At 36.6% G+C, this 25,182-nt stretch overlaps 3 protein-coding genes and 1 non-coding gene across 4 annotated transcripts in view; 1 reads left to right on the forward strand and 3 right to left on the reverse strand.

Annotated features, from left to right (window-relative positions):
- Positions 1–1,929: 1,929 nt before the first annotated feature.
- Positions 1,930–8,113, reverse strand: LOC134795887 (luciferin sulfotransferase-like). The gene is made up of 6 exons (XM_063767818.1): positions 8,003–8,113; positions 7,232–7,331; positions 6,682–6,956; positions 4,546–4,640; positions 3,596–3,776; positions 1,930–2,045 (listed from the first exon to the last, which is right to left on the reverse strand). Exons 1-6 carry the CDS (start codon positions 8,094–8,096, stop codon positions 1,930–1,932), a joined length of 861 nt encoding a protein of 286 aa, XP_063623888.1. The 5' UTR covers positions 8,097–8,113.
- A 2,403-nt stretch (positions 8,114–10,516) lies between these two features.
- LOC134795889 (sulfotransferase 1B1-like) lies at positions 10,517–14,194 on the reverse strand. The gene is given in 7 exon segments (XM_063767819.1): positions 10,517–10,767; positions 11,757–11,937; positions 12,369–12,463; positions 12,617–12,888; positions 13,217–13,316; positions 13,727–13,858; positions 14,125–14,194. Coding segments are annotated over 7 exon segments (1,101 nt in total).
- A 3,442-nt stretch (positions 14,195–17,636) lies between these two features.
- Positions 17,637–17,709, forward strand: Trnaf-gaa (transfer RNA phenylalanine (anticodon GAA)). Its single transcript has one exon. It is a non-coding gene; the product is annotated as a tRNA-Phe (tRNA).
- Positions 17,710–20,349: 2,640 nt separating this feature from the next.
- Positions 20,350–25,182, reverse strand: part of LOC134795293 (peptide transporter family 1-like) — a 32,715-nt gene continuing 27,882 nt past the window's right edge. The window contains exons 13-15 of the mRNA XM_063767097.1: positions 24,684–24,770; positions 21,882–22,031; positions 20,350–21,578 (exon numbers count right to left, since the gene is read on the reverse strand). Coding sequence (XP_063623167.1) covers positions 21,396–21,578; positions 21,882–22,031; positions 24,684–24,770 — 420 coding nt within the window. The 3' untranslated portion in view covers positions 20,350–21,395. The remainder of the gene's footprint in view (positions 21,579–21,881; positions 22,032–24,683; positions 24,771–25,182) is intronic.

Genomic DNA, 25,182 nt, shown 5'->3' on the forward strand with positions numbered 1-25,182 from the left:
CATTGTGTGTATAACATATTTGCGTATTTATACTGTGATTACCCATTTTATGAAACGTCCGCTAAACTAGCACAGGTCCGACGCTGACAGTGGTCACGGGCGTACTGGCGTGAGGAATAGGCGCAAGGTATTGCCGCGTAGGGTGTAATTTAGTAGGCAAAATGTTGAATTCATCAAATGATGAATGAAAAAATTAACGTATCGATAAAAGGACAAGCAATAATGAAGATTTACTTAAAAGCTATCGACTGAAGTAAGTTTCATATACATTTTCGTCCTAGTACTTCTAACATAAGGAAATAAAGACAGTGTTAGGCATGTTTTCAACTTAAGATTCTATCGAGAAAATAATGAGCCGTCGTGTTTCTGACAAGCAATAACGTAGTTCAAGGACTGAAGTTATACATACTAGAAAATAATGCATGAAATCCTTGTAAAAGTCTGTAAATATGGTGACAAAAAAGTGCATTTTACTACACACCGCGCCGTACCTGTACCTACCTTACAGTCGCCATCAGATATATCGGAGCGGCCAAGGTGCTCACAAATATCTGAACACGCCACTATTGTAAAGGCGTTAGAGTGCGTGTTCAGATATTTTTGAGTACCTCGGCCGCTCCGATATATCTGATGTTGTAGGTCTACGCGTGCTCGACTGCTCGTGGTCGGCAGGCGTCTGGAATTCCCTCGCAATTTGTCTGCTCTCATATCGGAAGAGATGAAAGGACTCGGCGAATGTATTAATCATTTCACTGTAAAGCGGTTTCACACAATCGACTCTCTATCGCTCGAATATGCAAGAGTGATAGAGAGACAGGTAACGAAATTTAAATTTTCGTGTTTCGCGGCAGGCCCCTGTTTTTGCTCATCGCAGAGTTTTGAGTAATATTCCCTAGCTATTTACAAATACGGCACGCGGCACGCGGTTTCATTATACAATATTATTTTCAGGCAAATTGAAATCGAGTGACTGGAGGTTGTCGTTAGACTCATTAGGATTGTCAATAATGGTCAGTTGGGAATATAATAAGGTATCTAACTACCTATCTTACTGAAAAAGTTGCATTGTTTTCGATTTTTACGGTTCCGTACCTCAAAATGAAAAATGTCTGTCTGTCCGTCTGTCACAGCCCATTTTCTCCAAAATTACTGGACCAATTAGGTTGAAATTTGGTACACATATGTAAATTCGTGACCCGAAGACGGACATCTTATGTAAACAAATGAATTTGAAACATGGAGGCCAGTTTTGGGGGGTAAATGAGAATATTAAAAAATAATGTTTTTTAAACTATATCGTGTTACATATATCAAATAAAAGAGCTTATTTTGAAAATCACAAATATTTATTTTGTAAATTATAAATAAATAGTTTAGAAGTTATTTAAGAAAATAGCCAAAAACTTACCATTCCCCCTTTATCTCCGAAACTACTGGGTTTAAAATTTTGAAAAAAATATACAAAATAGTTTTTTACCTATATAGATGACAGGAAAACCTATTAGAAATATGCAGTCAAGCGTGAGTCGGACTAATTACTTAGTTTTTGATCCGACTCCTACGGGTTTTTTAAAGGCAATTCACTCGCGTTTTACATATAAAAAATAAATTGTTAAAAATTGGGTAATGTACGGAACCCTTGGAACGCGAGTCCGACTCGCACTTGGCCGGTTTTTTATTTTATTTTCGCAAATATGTACCTAATTTGAGGTTGATATTGGTATCCATTGTAAGTAACAAAATCTAGAGCCATGTATAAACCGGCGTCAGGAAAGTCAAAATAGCTTCTTATCTATAATTTATTTTTCAAAAGACACACGCACAAGAGAATGATTTTTAAGATAGAGATAGACAGACACAGAGTCACACAGATGAAGTAGTCTTATTGTGGTAAACAGTGATTTTATTGTGTAAAAATATGAATCCTGTCTAATAGTCGACATCAGGGAAGCGCAGGTCGCAGTCGGAGAGGTTCTCGCGCATCCACTGCTGTGCTTGCTCCGTCATCTCTTCGTCGAAGTGCTCTCGCCAGCCCCCCGATTTACCTGAAACATTAATCTTAGTGTGTGGCCTCCTCATCTTAGCGTGATTAAAAACATAATAAATTTGCAATTATTTGTTGCTTTCCATGCCCGCCAATAACCATTAATTAACATTGGTTAAATAATCGGTCGGTACTCGGTTGGCATTGGCCAATGCTTAATGAATGACCGAAGACCATTCATTACCTTTTCCATTCTGGACGTCCTAGGTAACACTAAAGGGTCAATTTTTGAAGAGGGTGTTTTTACGACATTTGTATGGCAATTTTTTATTTTTGAAAAATCTGATTTATAATCATCGTTTTAGAAAGGGCTCTTAACAACAAAAAATATATTTATAAGACCCTGACGACATTTGTATGGCACCTTCTCGACATCTGTATGACACTGTGTCGACATTTGTATGCCACAATCGACATTTTTACGGTCAAAATAGCCGTATAAATGTCGCCATACAAATGTCGCGACATGTCGCCAATAATATTTTTTGCCGATATTTCCTACACAATACAACCGATTCACTTATTTATTTTACTATATATTTTAACACTATATTTGCAACTATTATTATAAAATAAACATTTTTATTTCAACTATGTACCAACGTATTAAGCGTCCATACAAATGTCATTGTAGTCGTACCAAAATATATCGAAAGAGATTCTTACCTGTTTTTAAATAAATTAAACTGTTTCCGCGTCTACATTCGATGTCAATCGATGCCCAACTAACCGCACTATTGCGTCGTAAATTTAATCTAACCGTTATTCAATAGACAAAGAAGATTATAGGGGGTATATTTATGTCATAACAAAACGGGTGCCGCGCGGGACAGCGATAAAAAGGCTTCCCTTGTTTTATTAAATAACGCATTAATTTATCAATATGATTAAATCAATCCTCTAGAAAATGCTCTTTATAAAAATACAAAGTTGTTTATAATACGTTGCCTACATCCAAAGATATGATTTTTTTTTATTGCGCTATGCCGCCACTGGGACACGCGAAAAACGGCAAATTTCGCCGTTTTTGGAACTTCAAATGCGATTTTGTCAGAAACAAATAATATTTTAGGTACAGTTGTGCATGCTTTTTAAAGCTTATAATACATTGAATGAAAATATATACAGACCCAGTCTTTTAGTCTTCTGGACTTCGAGTTTTAGCCGTGGGACAGCCAAAAATGCCTATTTGAAAATTGACCCTAAAGAGATGTACTGAATGCAAAAAGTCCTTAGCAAACTCGGCGCCACCCATTAGACGGAAACGGCTTTGGAAGCATGGCGGTCTTTGGTGTCGGAAGCCAAGACTTGAAGCAAAGGTATATTATATATGTAGGTATAGATAAAAACGTGTAGTTTGGTAGAAATTTCTTTTACTAGTTTTTTGATGTCTGACGACCAAGGACCGAAAGTTTCAATCGCCACAAGTGCCACAAATTCATAATTAGTTTTCAAAAAATGCATATTTGCGACACTTGGCAATTTGGGCGTCGTCTGCTGCCGTCCGCAGTGAAGCTAAGTAAAAGTGTGTAAAAATATTAGGGACGGTACCTTTCCGTATGAAGCTCTCAGCGTCAGGGTCACCAACTCTTCCAGTCAGCCACGTCTGATTCACGGACTCGTTCTTACGGAAGTTGTCTATATTCAAATGTTCGCAAAGCTTCACTACTTGTTCATCCGTTACTTCTTTACCGAGAAATGTTGCCATGCGTTTAACACATGAGGGCAAATCCTGCAAGGAAATATTGAAGTTTAAAGTGACAAGGAAGCTACAAAAGTTTTGAACGTGACGTCAATCGTGCGCGGCGCGGCGCGTGCATCTTGCACGAAGATTGATAGCCTGTAGTCGCGCGTGCCGCGTGCCTCTTGACGTCAAAAGGTTAAAAAAATTACGGTCAAAGGGTTAAAAAATTAATTATAGCAGCGCCCACTAGTGAGGTAAAATCTTACTTTATTACCTAAATTCGAGCTATTTTAAACTACCTACGTTGACGAATGCAACTGCATTTGAGAAAGACATTTAAGTTGTCATGCTAACGCACGATTCGGCGCGGCAATGTCGTTATAAAGACGGCCAATACCACCAACACCGAAAATCGTTATCTGCCTCTCTATCGCCCATATATATCAAGCGATAGAGAGGCAGGCCCTGTAGACAACATGCCAAATTGCCAATCGATAACGCTCCGTAGGCAACGAAACGCAACTGCCACTGTCACACTAATATGGAAGAGTGATAGAGAGACACAAAGCGATTCGATGGCGAAGCGCAAGCGATCGTTACCTTGGCTAGGCCGCCAGATTACAATATTCGACTTTTCGATGTTGGCGGTAGGGCCTCAGCACCCTCAGTAATATACCTTAATGCTGGCAGCTACATTATTCTGTAATCAAGGACATTTTGATAATACCATTTCTCGAACAATGCCAGCAGCAACCAGGCGCTGTAATGCTGTCGTAATTGGAATTTCACTTTCAAGTGTATTAAATCTAAAATGTACCTTTGATAATTCCTCATAAAAGATGAAGAGCATATTTGGATGGTGACGTAATGCCCATGCTTCCTTTAAATGGGCGAAGAACGGAGTATACAGGACTGAAAATAAAATTGTGTGGTTTTAGGAAACCACGATGCAAGCGAAACTTTTTTTCGGATTGTAGCCATTTAACTAAAAATTTACGAAAAATTGTTCGATTTGGGGTATGAAAGTGTAGCCATGGTATTTACCTTTTTAACTTCGAGAATATCTAAACCTCCCGGCAAATTTTAAGCCTCCAGGTGTTAAAACACCATATTGGGAGGCTAATTTCCCTATTTGAATCATTCTCGTGTTTAATGCTTGCTCCATTTTTATTCGCGGTTACTTGAGCGTTTCTTTTATTTTTTGGCATTTTTATATATTGTGACCTGTTTTGCCACTTTTGTGTTATTTCTAGTCAGGATCGCGAGCCCTTTTCATCCTTATAGGAGAAAAACGTGTCCTAAAATTTCCATAAATTTTTCAAACTTTCCTTTTTGTTACTGCCATACAAAGTATATGGAGAAATGGTAACACAATAGAAAAAAACTGTGGGACATTTTTTTATCCCATTAGGATCGAAAGAGCTGGTGATTCTGAGTAGAAATAACACAAAAGTGGCATAAAGGGTCACAATATATAAAAACCGGCCAAGTGCGAGTTGGACTCGCGTTCCAAGGGTTCCGTACATTAAGTCCGACTCACGCTTGACTGCACATTTCTTATAGGTTTTCCTGTCATCTATAGGTAAAGAACTATTTTGTGTATTTATTTCAAAATTTTAGACCCAGTAGTTTCGGAGATAAAGTGGGGGGAATGGTAATTTTTTGGCTATTTTCTTAAATCACTTCTAATCTATGTATTCTATCTATATAAAAAATACATATTTGAAATTCTCAAAATGAGCTCTTTATCTCTCATAACACGATATATTTTGAAAAACTATATTTTTTAACTTTCTCATTTACCCCCCAAAAGTGGCCCCCATGTTTAAAATTCATTTGTTTAAGTTACATGTCCATCTTTGGGTCACTAATTTACTTACCTGTACCAAATTTCAACTTAATTGGTCCAGTAGTTTCCGAGAAAATAGGCTGTGACAGACGGACAGACGGACAGACGGACAGACAGACGCACGAGTGATCCTGTAAGGGTTCCGTTTTTTCCTTTTGAGGTACGGAACCCTAAAAATTGCAAAAAATAAAATAAACGCAGACTTACACTTTAAAATAAATAGAGAAAAAATAAGCTTATAATTATATCTGCCCTAGTAGCACGGTCGCATTTTTATCATTTGTCACCATGCCTGTCACGTTCTAACAAGTATGTAAGTGCGAAAGTGATGGACATAGTGATAGTCGATAAAAATGGAACCATGCTGAGCCCGCTGTTTACGACATTTACTTTTGTCTGACAGTAAACTACAGGTGCTTAGGTAACAACATTATCAATGTTACTTATAATATGCGAGTCAATGGTTAAAGAAACCGGTATACGTAAGCTCTCCGATTACGCATAGGTTGTTATGGATCTCAAGGTCATGTTATATTGGGGTTTTGGAGATGTGTAGACATCTATAATTCTAGATCATAGCGTGTAGACGCTTGCTAGTTTCGAGTAGCCAACCGCTGGGAATAGGACGGCATCGTGTCGACCGTGATGTTCGAAAACAAAAAGTCGTATCAGTCGTATGTGACTGTAAACTTTCTATTATGATATGACTATTTGCCATTCACCGTAGAATTTGAGTACCTAGCGAATGTTCTTTAACATTGAGAATATCGAATATTCTAGATAAAGAATTTCGAGTTTGAAAAATAAAACGGTTTCCGAGCCCTGCTACTTACTACTTACACTTACTTAGTTATCAAAGTTTAGTGCAATCAGAGTGCAATAAGACCGAGGTGAGTTGTGACAGAGGAGAGTTGTGACATCGTCGATTTTTTGGAATCTATTAACTAGAAACTAGGTCGCAATAGCGCGCGTTTGTTAGTTCAAGTTACGAGCTAACAAACATCTGTTGCGAGCTCGCTAACAGTTAAATTAGATTCCAAAAAATCGACAATGTCACAACTCTCATCTGTCACAACTCACCTCGGTCTCCCCTACAACACTTACGTAAATCTTGAATGAAAAGATTCCAAAACAATTTAAAGTTTCCTATATCATTTTTCATCAATTTCATGAAATGATAACTAGAGACTGCCACGTCCCTAGGATCACGGGCCACGTACACGACCTTAGCAATGTCCACGAGATTCTCAGGCATCAGAGACAAGGGAAAGTGGCTCTTAATAAACCGAGGAGAAGGCGCATTTTCGAATGCCTCCATGACACTGGGCCTCCTTTCAGTGAGTATTGCTCGCAATTCTGTATTCGTCAATTGTCTGAGTCTGTAACAAGGTGGTAATATATTTAGATAACATTCCTTAAGAGGCTTTCCTTCTCCATACAAAAGTAAGTCATCACTTTCCTCTCTGGATATTAATATTATAGAAAGTATATGTGACGTATTCTCATATTCTGCTCTTGTAAAAAGGTTTACTAATGTTTTATATTTGTATATTATTTATATTTTGTTGAGAACCTTGTCACTGTATTATTGTGTTTATATGTACCTTTATTTATATTCCTCCCAAAGAAAAATTAACTACTTTAATATACTCACCCGATAAAGATATATCTGTCCTCCAGTATGCTTTTCGATGCCTTGTCGTAATCGAGGTCGTTCTTCAGCAGCCAAACCAATTCTTGAGTCCATGTTGAACCTGGTAAACATGACAAATATACTCCAGTTTTTTACCCGACTACGGCAAGCCAAAAGGAGTAGGGTTATGATTTTGGCCGGTATTTGCGGTCGAGGCTGAATGGCCTATTTGCTGAATTTACGAGTATGTTAAAGTTTTGTGGCCTACTCCACATAAGTATCCAAAGTACGTAGATAATAGTTATTTGTTTTACGAGGGGGCAATGTTGTTGTTTAACCGCTCGTGCTAATATTGATACCCGAGCAAGCGAAAGATTCCAAAATTGAACCACGAGCGTAGCGAGTGGTTCGAATAATGGAATCTTGAGCGTTGCGAAGCACGAGGGGAAGCCCGAAGGGTTTCAAAGCACGAGGTAAGTATGTATGTTTATCTGTTCCCTCATAACTTCCGAAGTACTTATTAAAAGAGCCGGGCGTAGCCGCCAGCCGGGGCGCGTTTCAATGTTGGGCACCTTGGGCGCCCCCATACTAAAAGTGTCGGGATAAGCCAGACGTCTGGCGCCCTCATCCTAAAAGAATCGGGTGTAGCCTGACAAACGGGGCGCACTCCAATGCCAAGCGCCTTCGGTGCCCTCATACGAAAAGAGAAGTGTCGGAAGCCTCGGCCAGGACCCGGACCTTTCTAACATCTTCCTTTCGGTGAATATTTTTTTTTGCGATATAATTTCTTACCGGAGCGAGGAACCGCGATAACCCAGACGTCATCAGGCCGAACCTTCATTGTGTTGAACCGGTCGGCGTCATCCTTGTACGTGGTCGGTAGCATGTGACCAGCATCGCCGAAACGGCTACAATCGGGCCAATCTGCAAAAAAGGGATTTCGTCTCCAAGCCAAGTGTCTTCAAACTATTATTATTAAAAAAATATACTTAAAAAATGTGGATGTCCAGTCAGCGTCGTATAGTAGGTAGCATCCAAAGTATTCAAATAGTTCGGTACGCCATACATATTATATATGGTGTCTTATACAAGGAACTCATTAGGATCGCCATCTTAAATATCTCAATTCCGGTCAAGATTTCGATCGGGCAACCGGCAAATTCGGATTCAGCAGGGACAAATTAGGTTAATAAACCCGGTTGCCAAAAAGTAATATGATTTGATTTGCCAGTCGAAATCGATTGTTTCAAAAATAAACATAAACATAATTTAATTAAGAACACGTATTTCATGGTTATAAAATAAAAATCAATGACTTAAAAATAGTGATGGTTTACATGTAAAATAATATAATATAACCAGACTATAAGGTAAATGGGCCGATTTTTATTTTGTTGTCGTTTTTTCATTTTTGTCAGATTTTAATAAAATTTGGTGCACGCGTAGATTTTGTACTGTATTTTTTGGCCCAAATTGGGATTTCGTGTTTATACCGACTGTGGAAGCTCTTCAACCCTACCAATTTTTATTGAAATCTGACAAAAAAACGGCCCATATAAGGTATATCTAAACTAAATTAGTTCGAATAAAATTATTGTTCACGTCTTGTGTTAATAAAGAGACAAGATCAACCAAAATCAATAATTTATAAGTTTTATAATTTAATGATGGAATCTTAATTGCCAAGGTTACAAAACACAAGAGATGAGCAAACTTAAGCTGCCGAAGGGAATAAATAATTAAATACTTGGAAACAGGCCCGATAGCATTTTTACAGTCGGTTCATCCAGCTTTTGAAATTTCACTTTGTCAGCCATTGTTCAATACAATACAGCACTTTCAAATAAATAGGTAATTAGTTTCTTTTTCGCAAAGACGCATATAAATAATGATTTTAAGCTATTATAAACACGTCACTAACTGCGCCCTATATTCCTAAAAGTGAAGAAGGAATATTTCTTAAAAATAATAGTGCCTCTCAAGGTTGAACGCAACCATAACATGAACATAACGGGTGCCTAGCCAAGATGCCAATCGTTTGCGCTACGACAACGGAACGCTATATGATCTGTCTCTCTAACGCACTAATATGTAAGAGTGATAGAGAGACTGAAAGCGTTTCATTATCGTTGCGCACACAATTGGAATCTTGGCTAGGTCACCATATGAATGGTAATTATCGTATTTATTAATTATTACAATTAGAACCATCTGAGTAAATATTGTAGAACAGTTTTAAACGTTGGTAAATTATGTTGCAAGGCCTTTTCAGACACGGAGTCGTATTCTAATTATAAAATTTACCTAATAGATGTACCTACTTACGGAGCCCTTGGAACGCGAGTCCGACTCGCACTTGACCGGTTTTTTGGTAATCATAGTGGTTTATTTAGGTGAAAATTTCGCATTAATTTGCTCTTCAAGATTTGGTGCTTAGTAATTTTTTTTTGGAAATCTCTCATTTCTTTATGTAGGGTATTTTTGGTGGTCATTATATTTGTAGCCTTATTTACCTATACGGCGTTACATATACATACTATACCTATAGTAAAAAGTAACTGTGGACCGACGCCTTAAATTTTTGCGCAAATGCCGACACCGCACAAGAACACAGTGTTGTCACAGACCCTAATTAAGGCCGCGTAATAACTTAATCCCATCAAAAACATACAATACATGCAAATACCTACATGTAAAAAGATGCAAGTCTCGCAACGCAATTCTTCTACTACAAAAAAGTTTTAAGATGTACCTAATTAATATTATCCAACTAGGTTTCACATTAGGTACATCTCAAAACTTTTTTGTAGTAGACGAATTGTGTTGCGAGACTTGCATCTTTTTTACGCCACTTGCTAACCTATGACCAAGTTTATTTCACGCATTACAGTTAAAAAGTTTAATCAAGTGACACCTTATACGAAATATTTATATAATTTATTATGCATACTTATGCAGCTTTTTTTTGCACGGAAGAAGGACTTTAGTATAGTTTTTTTTATTATAACATGAGTCATCCTTTACCCACATTGACCTTATACCTACAATACGTTTAAAGATCGATATCAGGGAAGGCTCTCGCGTATCCACTGCTGCGCTTGCGATCATCTTGTCGTGCGAGTGAAGACACTAAGAAGAGAAAGATTTTGAAAGAGAGAGAGACAACACAGGTGAAGAAGTTTTATAGCTATAATGAGTGATTTATTAACAAGAAGTTTATTATCATTCAAAATATAAAAAAATATTACATAAACACGCAAGTAAATTAAAGTTATGCTAACACAAAACACAACTTAAAACTAAATACTAAATATAAAATACTTCCCCTAAATCACTCCCTTCCCGCATGGTCGCAAAAACGCTAGCGGCGTTGCCCCTCTGCACCGCTAGGCTTAGCCTCTGGGTAAAGAAAGCGTGATTTATTTGTATAATAGTGTATGTCTAAAGATCGGCATCAGGGAAGCGCAGGTCGCAGTCGGAGAGGTTCTCGCGCATCCACTGCTGCGCTTGCTCCGTCATCTCTTCGTCGAAGTGCTCTCGCCAGCCCCCCGATTTGCCTGAAACATAAATCTTAGTGTGTGAACCAATACGTGTGGAGACAAGTTTGCTGCGGGAATCTCGCCTTTCCTGTGGCCCAGGGCTGATTTAGACGATGCGAGAACTCGCATGCGAATTTCATACCATTGCGGGTTTTGATAGGTCGGTTGAATTGGACGTAACCGACAGTCCGCAATGTAACTAAAATCGCATGCGAGTTCACGCGCCGTCTAAATTAGCCCTAAGACAGTGAAGCCGAGAAGGTAATGTAGGTGCTGGGCATCCCAGCGTTTCCTTAATTCCGTCCCAGGCGGTGTAATGTATGTTACACCATAAATCGTCTGCAATAGACGCAAAGGCCAATATGAGTGTGTGAACCTCCTCGTCTTAGTGTGAGTAAGTATATATGTACATATATAGTTAATAAGAAATTTGCAATTATTTAAGTAAGACCCACTAACCAATGCCTAACAATATTTAACCAATGTCAATGCTTAATGCATGGCCGAAACATGATGGCATACCTTCTGGACGTCCTAGGTACCGCTGGAAAGATACTTACTGACTTACTGCTGTGGCGCAGCGACTCGAAGTGGATCTTGGCCTCCAACTCTAAAGACCGCCATTCTTCTCTGTCCAAAGCCGTTTCTATCCAGTCGACGGCGCCGAGTTCGCTAAGGTCTTTTTGCACTTCGTCTCCTCTATCTAGGGCGTCCAGACGGTCTTCAGTCATTTGTTATTACGCCCTCCAGACTGCATGATCTTAACCTATTCGGACTACGTGCCCGAGCCATTGGAGTCTGACATCGGAGCTGGAGAGATGAAGTGCAAAAAGACCTTAGCGAACGCGGCGCCGTCGACTGGACAGAAACGGCTTTGGACAGAGAAGAATGGCGGTCTTTGGCGTTGGAGGCCAAGATTTAAAACATACCTATAGAGGCTATAGTATACGAGTATACATATAAAAAATGCTCAGAAGATTACAATACAATTTTTTTAGGGATAGTACCTTTCCGTATGAAGCTCTCGGCGTTAGGGTTGCCAATGCGGTTAGTCAGCCATGTCAGATTAACAGACTCATTCTTTCTGAAGTTGTCTATGTGCAAATGGACGCAAAGTTTCGCGATTTGCTCATTCGTCACTTCTTTATCGAGAAATGTAGCTATGCGTTTAATAGCTGAGGGCAAATCCTGCAATGCAATGAGAAAGAAATTATTGAGAGAATGGGCTGCGAACCTCGCTCTGGTATTTTCCTGGTCGTCAAATATCGAGGAAATGCCGCCAGTACCTACTTGGAACTTTTGTTCCGTATCGAAGTGGAACAAATTTGTATTTGCCATTAAATTATATAGGTAGGCAGTTGACGAAGCCCATCATGCATTATTATATTTATCTTTATCTAAATTAAATTAGGTAGGTCCGTTGAAGTTAAATCATAAAACATATTATGGGACCCGAAGATTCCAACGACGTTGCCGCGATGGAATGCTGCCCTCTGCTGCGGAAAATCTGCGATTTCCTGACCATTGCCGTCATGGTCGAAGATCACGATTTATTTTTCCTCAATTTATCAAGTACAAAAATGAAATCAAGTTTATTTATCAGCAATTGACCAAAATACCTTTAATAAGTCCTCATAAAAGATGAAGAGCATGTGTGGGTGGTGACGGAGTGCCCATGCTTCTTTTAAATGCGCGAAGAACGGAGTATACGCAACTGCAATAAAAATAGTTTTTTATTACAGCGGCCATACTGGCCATGGCACGCATCGGTCGCGTCAATGATCAGAGCGCTCATACCACCCCTCATCTCCGCCTCAGTGGAAAGGCAGTCTGTGGGCTTTAGAGGAATACTACAAGCCGTACTTACTCAAATCATTAATGAAAAGATTCCAAAACAATTTAAAGCCTCCAACATCACGGTTCATCAATTTGAAAAAATGATAAAAAGAAACTGCTACGTCCCTAGGATCACGAGCCACGTACACAACCCTAGCAGTATTCAGGAGATTCCCAGGTAACAGGGACAACGGAAAATGATTTTTAATGAACCGGGGAGAAGGCGCATTTTCCAGTGTTTTTATGACACTGGGCCGGCTTCCGAATGTTTTTAGCAATTCTGGAAACGCCAGTTGTCTAATTCTGTAACAAGGAGGTAAAATTAAATAAATTAGGAGCGTCAATTTTAATAACCTATTGATTTTTATTAATTATATACCTAAATACGAGCGAGTCGAGCACCCAACGAGCTAACAGAATGCCAGGTGCATACATCCGCGTCCACCGTTCCGTTTTCATTTTGGTCCACCTGCGATCACTCTGCCTGGCAACATGTCCTGCCTAACTCCACTTTATTTGGTAATTAAGTAATTACATATCACTTGCACCTTGGTGCGGCATCAGGTCTCGCCATTTCTCACCTAGACTTAAAACTAACAACTTCGTAAAATAAAACGCACTGCAAACTTACCCAGTGGAAATATATCTCTGTTGCAAGTCGGATTTCGATGCCTTATCGTAATCAAGGTCGTTCTTCAGCAGCCAAACCAATTCCTGTGTCCACGTTGTACCTATACTCGTATAATAGAAAGACAATAAAATTGCAATAAGGGTGTCGTCGAGACCGAGACACTAGATCCATGAGGTAGGGGGGCTCGGGGGCTCCACAAGGCGCTCAGCAAACGCCTAAGGGAGGCCACAGGTGACCCCCGCGCAGGCAGCTTTCTCGCGCAAAGATTGGCCATAGCAATTAAGCGCGGGAACGCTGCCTGCGTGATGGGCACCCTACCAAGGGCGCAAAATTTGGATAGGTATTTTTTATTTTTTAGCTTTACTTATCTTAATTGTAGTTAATTTTATTTTTATATTCATTTTATAATTAGAACACTTAAAAACTTATTATATAATAAATGAGTTTCGATTCCATAAAATTGCAATTGTCATAAGCGCTATAGTCCGACAAGAAATTGTAGAAAATTACCGGAACGAGGAAAAGTGATAATCCAGACGTCGTCAGGCCGAACCGTCAAAGTCTTGAACTTTTCGGCATCATCCTTGTAATTGGTGGATATTAGACAACCTCCGTCTCCAAAACGGCCGAACTTGGGAATATCTGCAAACAAATATAAAACTAACCGAAAAGCAAAATAAAACAATAGCGGTCAATTGATACCTACCTCCAAACCACTAATGATCAGCTTGGTCCCATAGTAAAAGTTGCTCAGTATGACTCTATATATTCACCCCGTAAATTATTGCAGGTAACTAAATAAACAGTCTGTATTTAAAGTCTGAATCTTACGGAATTTTTGTTATTAAAATTGACAAATTAGTTGAAACTTTTGCTTATACTATGAATGATATTATATTTGTAAATACCTGGACATAGACCCGATAACAATTTTGCTGAATGTGGATCCAGTTCTTGAAATTTCACTTTTTCAGCCATTTTTCAATACCTACTAAATAAAACAGTAGTTTTAAAATTTAGTTTTTTCGCAATGAGATAATTTAAAAAAATGTCCGATTCGTACTTGGCCGCTATTTTCTTACACTGTAGAGATGTAAAATAATTGATGCAATCATATTGTCAAGTTCAAAATACATTTCGTAATTAATACTCGTAATGTACCAAGTTTAAAATAAACAAAGTTGTTTCATTTCTCAAACGTTCTTCAAAATGAAATGATTCTACGAAGATATTGCTTCAACTCATGCTGTAGGTAGGATCTTTATTAAGTTGCTCATTCCGTGGAAAAGGCATAAGTATACAGGGTGAGCGACCCTAATGCAAAAGTGTTTTAAGGTAAGTTATATCTAAGAAGCAATAAAAACTTGACTAAAACCTACTTATCATAGAGAAACATAAGTGTAGTTTTTATATTGAATTTTCACTCATTTTAGTTAAGGGCAAGTGCCTGAAAAAATCACACGGAAACTAGGCTATATTTGTGAGGGCAGACTCTAAGCATAACATTAAAAATTTAAAGTTCGCTCGATAGAAAAAATCACGAAAACCTTTTCATTTATTTTCAATTTTATATCGTTACCCTGCATAATATACATACATATAAACGTCAAAATTAACCCACGCGATCGCAAAATCTTACGCCGCCATTTATTTTTATTTATAATCAATAACATAATAAAAAGGCAAAAGTTCGAAAAAGAACACATTGAGGTCTATTTTCATTAAATAATTTACCGATTGCGATTGTTAGTTGGGTATATGAAATAAGTAGCTTCTGCCCGCAACTTTGTCTGCGTGGACCGATGATGATGATTGATAAAAAGTCCATTCCCGGGCCTCGAACTATTTCTATACCAAATTTCATGTAAATCAGTTCAGCGTTTTAAGTGTGAAGAGGTAACAGAAAGAGAAACATATAGTTACCTCTACATTCACATTTATATTATTTGTAGGGATTGTTGAATGCAGTTTTTAACTCTTAAATTCAGCTACAACATTGCGTCTATTTCAATTCTGACCAGTATGGTATATCAACCTGTACAATGCATTATGGAAGTAATCTTAGAACGTACGCGACGCGTACTATCAATATTGGAATATGAAGATTCGAGAATATTCTGCATTAGTGCTCGCATCCGCTTCCTGTTCCGTGAGATGGTTTGGTTGGTTTTAAAATTTATATTTTTATTTTTGTTTACCTATTGAGAAACAAACAGTCTTATAAATTAAACATGTCGGTAAGTAAATAGGCATTCTCGTGATATACCTAGACTATCTATTCAGTATCTGTTAGTGTTGTTGCCCTAGTTACATTACCTATGAATGAGTCAAAGTTTTTAGAAGAAGAAGAAAGGATTTATTAGTACAATAACATAACCTTAAAGCTAACTAAGAATAATTACACAAAATGAAAAGTTGCGCTAAATGGTCCTCAATCACTGAGCTAGGTGTCACGGTATGAGCCACATGTTTCAGTAAGGCCCAGTGCATGGACTAGGTGGCACTCAGTAAAGGACACAATGTACAATAATAAAGGAAAGCTTGAATAAAATTAACATTCAAAACATTTAAACAAAATTAGCCTATAAGTCTTCTGGATGTTTGTGTGTATGTATGTAAATGTCTATGTGATTGGTGGTGTGAGTGTGCAGGGCTGCCTAAGTGTTGCATCTTTGCTTAGCCAGTATACAGGCTGATCAATCCAAATGGGTCAGTATGGAGAAGTCAGAAACTATGAGAGATCCATCCATCCAATTATAAATTTGAAAATGGAACACTTAATAACTTTCAACAATAACAACGAAAAAACTAACAGAATTTATACCTAACATTGTTTACAGAAACTTCGACCAGGTTTGATTCCCGGTTATGTATGAGAGTTAATAAAAAAGTTTGAATGCCATTATTATTAAATCTAAAATCGACGCCATGGTTCCTAAGAACAGATTTCGCTATCTCTCATAGTTTCTGACTTCTCCATACTGACCCATTTGGATTGATCACCCTGTATAGGTGAATGTATGTGAAGGTACCTATGAATTTACGGAGGTGAATTTTAAAGGTGGACACGGTTTTAAAATTACATATTACTGGTGGTATATATATACTACTTTAAACGCAAAGTGCATGCAAATTGCAGGCAGAATCGGACTTTTTACTGCGTTTTTGGTAGGTAGGTAGTGCTTGTTAGAATCAGACCAAGGCAAGCTAAGTCGAGTTTGCTAGCACAGACTATGCAAGTGTTATTTTGAACGTCATAATTTCATAGAAGTTTGGCGTTTAATATTACATTTGTCAGTCTATGCTATCAAAATCGGCAGTATGTATGTCTGGGAACGTAGTCCAAACTCAAAATTTAAAAAATCCCTAACATTTTATTTCGGATAACCCCGGAGTATTATATTCGTTGTTCTGTAAAAAATTAAAATAAAAAAAAACTAAATGATTATTACATCGACGTAAATTACTTAATTAATTTTTACTAGGGGGCTGTCCATAAATTACGTCATCGATTTTTGACGATTTTTGACCCCCCCCCCCCCCTAAAATCATCCAAAAATCATGCTTCGAATGACCCCGTTTCCTCCTACGTCATGCTACCATCATCCGATGTCCAGACCCCCCCCCCCCCCCCCTAATTTGAAATGACGTAATTTATGAATAGCCCCTAGGTATTTTTTGCGTTTATTTCAAAACCGACTTTTTATATTTAATATGAATGAATGTCGTGTACTCACAGTATCACAATAATAACAAAGTATAGATGTTCCCCGTCAAAGTATTGTACCCCGTATTGAAATGATAAAAAAATGCAGTCATTTTTATAGTACCTACTTACCTACTAGCTTTTGCCCGCGATTTCGTCTGCGTAGAATTAGTCATTTGGATAGCTTATGTTTTATCTAATCTGCTTGTTGTTTCAATAATAAAAATAAAGATTAGTGGTTTTGAAGGAATATTACGCGAAACTCTGCATGGGGGCGCCATTACCACGATCTATCACAATCTGGGGGTCTACCGCGGGACAAGAAACTCGAAATTTCGTTATCTAACCTGTCTATCACTCTTGCGTATTCGGGCGATAAAGAGGCAGATTACTAAATTTCCATTTTCGCTTTTTCCAGTAGGCTCTTGTTAACAAACCGCCTTGATGCATCAATGTCATATTTTATTATCTGTGATAATTTGTCAAAAAACAGTTTAAAGGCACAGTATCATCTCCATGTTTAACCTAAGAACCCCTAATTTTATTGAGATGAAATATGTCACCGTACCCATCGTGTTTGAAAAAATACTATAGCACGTTATTATTTCGGGTTAATAAATTAATATAACTGTTTTAATAGATAATAACGAATCTGTTTACAATATTAATAATACTGTTTTAATTGTGATGGGCATTTTTAACCGCTTTATCATCGCCGAAATAGCTCAGTTGGGAGAGCGTTAGACTGAAGATCTAAAGGTCCCCGGTTCAATCCCGGGTTTCGGCAATCGCTCTTTTTGTTAAAAAAAACTTAATGGAATACAATTAATTTACAGATGTAGTCCACAATTATTTTCCATCATATTATCACGGAAACTTACCAACGTGTTTTGCTATTTCAGAGAAAAAAACTATTTACAAATAAGATAAGTGTAGACAGTGTAGTAGATATATTTTTATACTTATCAGATTAAATTAACTTCTAGCCGCCCCGACATTAAAAAACCGGCCAAGTGCGAGTCGGACTCGCGTTCCAAGAGTTCCATACATTACCCAATTTTAAGAATGTATTTTTTATATGTGAAACGCGAGTGAATTGCCTTTAAAAAACCCGTAGGGGTCAAATCAAAAACGAAGTAATTAGTCCGACTCACGCTTGATTGCATATTTCTAATAGGTTTTCCTGTCATCTATAGGTAAAGAAATTTAGTATATTTTTTTCAAAATTTTAGGCCCAGTAGTTTCGGAGATAAAGGGGGGGGGGGAACGGTCATTTTTGGCTATTTTCTTAAATAACTTGTAAACTATTTATTTTAAAATTAAAAAATATATAATTTGAAATTCTCAAAATGAGCTCTTTCCTTTGATATGTAACACGATATAGTTTAAAAACATATTTTTTTATATTTCTCATTTACCCCCCAAAAGTCACCTCCATGTTTAAAATTAATTTGTTTACGTAAAATGTCCGTCTTTGGGTCATGAATTTACATCTGTGTACCAAATTTCAACTTAATTGGTCCACTACTTTTGAAGAAAATGGGCTGTGACAGACGGACAGACAGACAGACAGACGCACGAGTGATCCTATAAGGGTTCCGTTTTTTTTCCTTTTGAGCTACGGAACCCTAATAGCTAAGGTAAACAGGATAATTGTTGCGTACACTGATATCTGAATGACATCTAACTAAAGTCATGTGACTCATTTGTTATTCTTATCTTGCATAACTTAATAACATCATTCAGTTATCATTCTGTTTATTTCTGATTTCAGTGTACAGTTAGCATAAAAAGTAACGGATCAAACTCTGCGTCAATAGTATCTATCATTCGAAATAAGATTCGAAATATGTAGAGTGATAATTTCTGTTGCGAAATTGCTTGGAGAAATTATGAATGAATTCATTGATAAAGTCGCCATGCACTTTTGCGGCTGATGGTACCGTCACGCTCTGTGATTGTTATGCCATTTACGGTTCTAGCTAAATTGGACATTCCATAGCGTAAGTTTAGCTAGGACCCTATAAATGGCTCAACAATCGCGGAGCATGCAATTCCGATTTATTAAAAGAAATTGACTAAATATATTCTCATATTTTAAGACAGTAGGTCAATACAAAAACACTTGTCTTTATGTATTGTATTGTATAATTTTCTTAACACCTATATACATAAACTTAACTTAATAAATTATCAAAATATTACCTAGTTCCTACTTAAATTAGCATACCTCAAGCGATTAGTCCCCGCGAAGGCCAAAATAAATAATCGTTTATATTGTTTATTGCTTAAAATACTGAATACATATACTACACTTACACTTCATACACTAATTATTACAATTTTATTGAGTTTTTCGGCCAGATAATATACATACGTAATGGGTGGTTCAAAAAACATTTTTTTTATTTTCCTACGGGGCACCCCCTTATTTTGTTACACTTATTATGCTGATAAAATACACCAAGTTTCGTACTTTTATCTCAACTACAAGGGGGTGCTCAACCACTTTGAAAATTTTCAAAGTTGTATGAATAGGTACCAAAAAAAAAGTATTTATTATTCAGAATTTTATTTAAGTATCTGGTTTCACACTATTTGCACATGTATATTTCATTTAACAATTAACATAAAACATTTTAATTTCTGTTTTATAATTTTTCAAAAGTAAGATTTTTTGAATTTCACCTAAAAAAATCACAAAAACTAGAAATAATAATATTTTTTTACTTAATAACTTTTAAATCACACTTTCAAATAATGTGAAAACCACTACTTACATAAAAATCTAAAAAAAAAAAAAAACTTACTTTTGAAAAATTATAAAATATAGAAATAAAAATGTTTTTCTACTTAAAAACTTATAAATCACATGTGCAAATAGTGTGAAACCAGATACTTAAATAAAATTCTGAATAATAAATACGTTTTTTTTTTGGATTTCATACAACTTTGAAAAATTTCAAAGTGTTGTAGCACCCCCTTGTAGTTGAGATAAGATTACAAAACTTGGCGTATTTTGTCAACATAACAAGTGTAACAAAATGAGGGGGTGCCGCTTCTTCTAACTAGAGTTTGAATTTTTCCCATACAAACGTGAACCACCCTAATACGTAAGTCTGAGATCACTACCAATTATCGAAATATAAATTATTTACATTTATTTTATTTATATCATTACAAATAAATTTTATTAAAATATACCTAGTACATGTAATATAAACAATTTTTTTTTATTTATTTAATTATTTACATTATTTTTATACATAATTTATTACATTAATACATATTTTATTACATTATTCTATTTTACTCTAGTCTTAAAATACTTACAATACATATTTTTAAATTATCGACTAGAGACCTATTGGAAATAAATATATTGGCTGGTCATATTAATAGTATGTAGTTAGATTATAAAAATTATTTATTTATTTATTTCAACTTTATTGCACATACAAAAAGTACAACAGGCGGACTTAATGCCGTTATAGGCATTCACTACCAGTCAACCATAGGGCGAAACAGAAAAGAGTCCATGTGGGTGCAGTGAGAAATAAACAGAAAAAAACGTAACTTTTGAGCGAAGTAAAATATCAACAAAAAAAAGATAGATTATAAAAATTATCACTATTAAACTAAAATATCATATTAAATAAATAAGTTTAGTATTTTTATCTTAGGTTTAGGGCTCACCTTAAACTGAATGTAAAACTATATTCACTAAGAAAATCTTGTAAAATAACAGTGCGATGTAGGATTCTGCCTACACGTTACATCGACATCTATCATGTAATTTAGTAACTAAAAAAATAACAAAAATATACAGGATGATTCATGAATCATGATACATAAGCAGGCCAAACCACCACATCCTATACAATGATAATGGATCGTTCGCTATTGTACAACTCCAAATGAATAGAGGTATAACTTCTCTAACCGTTATGACAGCACTTTAAGCAAGAAAATAAATTGACACATTTGAGCGAGATAATATTTTTTATCATATCATTCGGTAACCATACTCTGATGAAGTGATGACATATTTGACACTTGTTATGGTATTTGCTAGAAGTGTTGTTATTGTAGGGTGACAATTCAATGCGGTAATATTTTTTAACACAAAAATAACGTTAATAATAGTGGTACAAAAAAGTATGATTTATTTATGCCAAAGATACATTTATTGCGTAAAATCGATGACAATTTCGTGCTTCAAATTTGACAGGTAAAGAGATGGCGTTGTAGAGCTCCATATATTTTGTGGTAACTCTGATTGTCAAAAGTGTACGTTTGACAGTTCAGTGACCGCAAAACACAATAGCGAAGTACAGCGCCATCTGTTTTGTATGGCAAACTAAGACTTTACCACTCTATTACAGTCAATTCTCTTTGTTTATGCGTAGAGTTGATCCTGACCACGTCTCCTAAATTACTCTGGATATACAGTACGAATAAAATCGTTGGACACTAATGGTCTAGCAAGTCCTCAGTCTGCTTAACCTCTAGATACATGGCGTCGCTGTTGCTCCTCTTATCTCTTATCTTATCAGGCTGGGATTCTTGGTGTTTGAACTGGTAGTTGCGAGACATGAAGTGGAATATGACGATAGCTACGAACATCAGGCCCGTGTAGAAAAAGAATTGGGTTTCCTGCAAAAAAACCTCGATTGTAAAGCCATGCTAGGTATGAATTTTTATTTATTATAAATGGGCTTACTCATGGCCGCAGACTGAACAGACACCTGTAAAGACAGAATGCCTGTAAAGGTGACATTCGGATATCAACTGCAGCTGCATTGAATTTTCGGCAATTATTTAGAGAACCTGATTGAACGTCAGTTTTATACCGTAATATTTTTGCAGATGATAATCCGGAACCCTTTAGTCCGTTTGCCCGTCTGGATTAGCGAGGTCCTACTGGTATATATAGGTATGTATTATCATATACAGTACCGTTTGGTAATCAGCCAGCAGCCTCGTGACGATGATGATGATGACGTTCCCTACAGCTTCGGTCAGCATCCAAACGGCTGCCATGACTGATTTCATGCTTTCTGGGGACTCTTTGAAGGCGAACTCGTTGCCCGTCACGGCGAACAGGACCTTTAAAAAAAAAGACGATTAATGATTAATTTACCCTAGAATATTAAAAAAAATTATGTTTAATTTGCGGTTTTTTTTAGCGGTAGGTTATTTTTTATGTATAATTAGATTTATCTAAATAGAGCTATCGCAAGACCGAGAGGCATGGCGTGATCTGAAGGCGGAGGCCAGGACTCACTTTGGGTCGTTGCATCACCGGTGTATAATTGTTTTCCTTCGTATTTTCACGGAAACGTACGAACGTGTCTTGCTATTTCACCAGGAGGGTCGTATGCTTGTTTGCCACGGGAGTAATATGAAAAAAAAAAGTTTTAACGAACCTAGCAAATTTAAACGAAATTTTGAAATAGCGTGAAATTTGGCTGTTAATTATCAAATCCCATGTCCGTTTTTAAAATTTATATCTGGGTGGGTTGAGCAATAATTTCAGCACATGTGTGATATTTATAACGATATAGATATAACAAATGGCGGTAAAAAGGTTAACAGGGATTCGACCTTATCTTAATAAGGATAAAAATTCAGGGTCGGACGCGTTAAGCGTCTATTCAGAGGTCCACTTTAGGGTTTAATTTTTAAAATGGTCCTTAATGGTATCGCGTTATAAAGTGTATGGGTACAATACAAAAGGTCTCTTTGACTATTTTATCGTTTCTTTTTTAATTACAGATTGGCCCAAAAATACGGTGACAAAGATTTTTATTGTGGCATATATTGTTAATAATTTTAAGAAAGGTTTGCGTTTTTGAAGATAATACATTAGGTATGTAAGAAAAATTTTCCGAATTTTTTTAACCTTACTTCAGCCATAACTGGTCAGCTTTAGAACTATAGGTACACATAAAGTAAAAATGATCATAATTCGCCTGATGGTAAGCAATTCGCGTCACACATGGACATCTTCAACACCACAGGCTGAAAGTGTGTTGCCACCAATGCCGGTCTTTAAGAGAAAACGCTCTTTTTGGGAGTTTACTAAAAATATTCAAATTACTATCTATTACTAATTTAACTATACTTTTTATGTACTTTAGATACAATAGGCAAGTGATTTTCGCAATACATTTTGAACACCTATAAAAAAATACACAACGGACCTACTGTTAACTATTATTTTTGCTATAATGCTTTCATTAGGCACATTAGGGCTTGAAATGTTCCCGGGCACTTAGCAGAAAGATAAAATCCAGCAAAACCCCGAATTAAATGTGTGCGTTTTAACCAAAACTAATTACTGTTTGTTGTTGAGACAGATTTAAAACTTCAAAATGAGCAAATTAAGACGTTTCGTCTTCGTAAAAACATAAACATAAATAAAGACTGTAAATCTGATATTAATGAAAATGAAAATATTTATTTAAAGTAGTTACGAATTATATGTAGAAGTCTGACTACCCGGCAGTGTTGGCCGAAACGTTAATGCAATTGAACATTCTTGACCCTTAACCAGTACAAATTGAACCTTCAACTGTAACCGTCCGTAACCGTTTACGGTTCAATTTGTACTGGGTAATGGTCAATTGCAATTAACGTTCGGCCAACACTGCTACCCGGCCCATTCGATCGTACACTGACACCAGAATGCTGTCATTTTCTTATCGAGCACCTGAAATAGCAAGACATATTCGTACGTTTCCGTGAAAATACGATGGCAAATAATTATGCAATACATCTGTATACAGGGTAGAACATTTCTAGAGCCTGAACTGAAAGGAAAGTAATCTACAATCGAATTATTATAATCGTAAAGCAGGATTAAAAAGCTGAAACGTCGGAATTTAAGGTAAAAACAATGAAATTATATCGCGGTAGACCCGTTTGTGTAATAAATAAATATGGATTAAAAAAAGTAAAACATGTTGACACATGTCATGTCATTCAGCGGATCTAGGTACACTTTTTAGGGTTGAAACATACAGATTTTTAAAATGACAAAAACGGTTAGAAATATTATTAATCAATGGAAAAATAAAGTACGTAGCCTAAACAATTCCCCGTTTGCATAAAAGTCCCTTATTCAGTTCCACCACTTCCACCCGATATATTCCATCCTAGATTACGCTCCCCTTCGCTCATAAACACAGCAAATCTTTGTCATTTACTTTTCTACTCATTTCGGACAAGTAAAATGTGATTTTCTCGAAACATTTTTACTTCAGTTATATTTTTCTTTTGACAGATGCAATTAAGCTTCTTATTGGAGACAGCTGTGGCATTTGGAAACACATTAATCAGGGGATTTTGAACATCTTTTTACTTTTAGATGACTTCCCTAGACTTCCCTAGAGGACAAAAGGCTTTGCACTCATGGGGCGGAAAAGTGACGTAAAACACGACTCTTCATTTTACTATCTTTAAGAAATTAATAACGTGGAATTTTGAGCATTCGTGCGGTCGTCTCTAAAAAAGTTTTCTATAAAATTTGCCAAAACAAGACACTCTGTAGTCTGTAGGTATTAACTCAAATTTATAGACGAATTTATTTTATTACCTTTATTTATCGACGTTTCGACACAGGCTGCACTGGTGGTCGCGGCTAACTGACATTGTCCCAGCAAACTCTATAGGTCACGGACTAATATACACCTATATAGTCACGGCCTTCATAATGAAAAGTACTTCAATGTACTAATTAATAATTAAAAAGCTTACCTCTGCCACAGCCATGACGAGAAACTGCGGTAACAACCACGCCATGGAGATCGAATTTGGCTCCGTGATCACTATCACACTAGCTTTCTGGAAAATGAAATATCAATATAGTTCGTTTACTAATTTAGAGAACTAAGAATCGTCTGACATTGGATGCCCTATCCAAGTCTGCCTTAGTGAACTGTAACAAAAATCTCGGACAACGCTAGAAGGATGATGATAATGAGAAAACAATAGAAAATAATTTAAATTGTATTTTTTGTTATTTACTCGTAATGCATGTTAATTATAAGATGTAGGTAATGTTTTGTAAAGATGTGTCCCGCCGAGTTTGTTGCTGATCCAATATTGGGATACCCTCTTCCAATCGAGGGGAGATTTAAATCTTCTCGAGGCAGAGGTGTAGAGTCAGAGCCGGTGTAGCTTTATTTAACGTTCATAAGCGCATTGTAATATGCCTACTTGAATAATAAACTATCTTTATCAATTGAACACTTAC

The sequence above is a fragment of the Cydia splendana genome, chromosome 12, assembly GCF_910591565.1.
Source record: "Cydia splendana chromosome 12, ilCydSple1.2, whole genome shotgun sequence".
Classification (NCBI taxonomy): domain Eukaryota; kingdom Metazoa; phylum Arthropoda; class Insecta; order Lepidoptera; family Tortricidae; genus Cydia; species Cydia splendana.

Excerpts from the sequence above, each read along its gene's own strand:
- LOC134795887 (XM_063767818.1), bottom strand. The coding sequence starts at position 8,096 with ATGCTACCGACCACGTACAAGGATGACGCCGACCGGTTCAACACAATG. Across the intron at positions 6,957-7,231 it reads GACAGATATATCTTTATCGG|ACTCAGACAATTGACGAATA; the intron begins GTGAGTATATTA and ends ACCTTGTTACAG. Across the intron at positions 2,046-3,595 it reads TGAGAGCTTCATACGGAAAG|GTAAATCGGGGGGCTGGCGA; the intron begins GTACCGTCCCTA and ends TTAATGTTTCAG.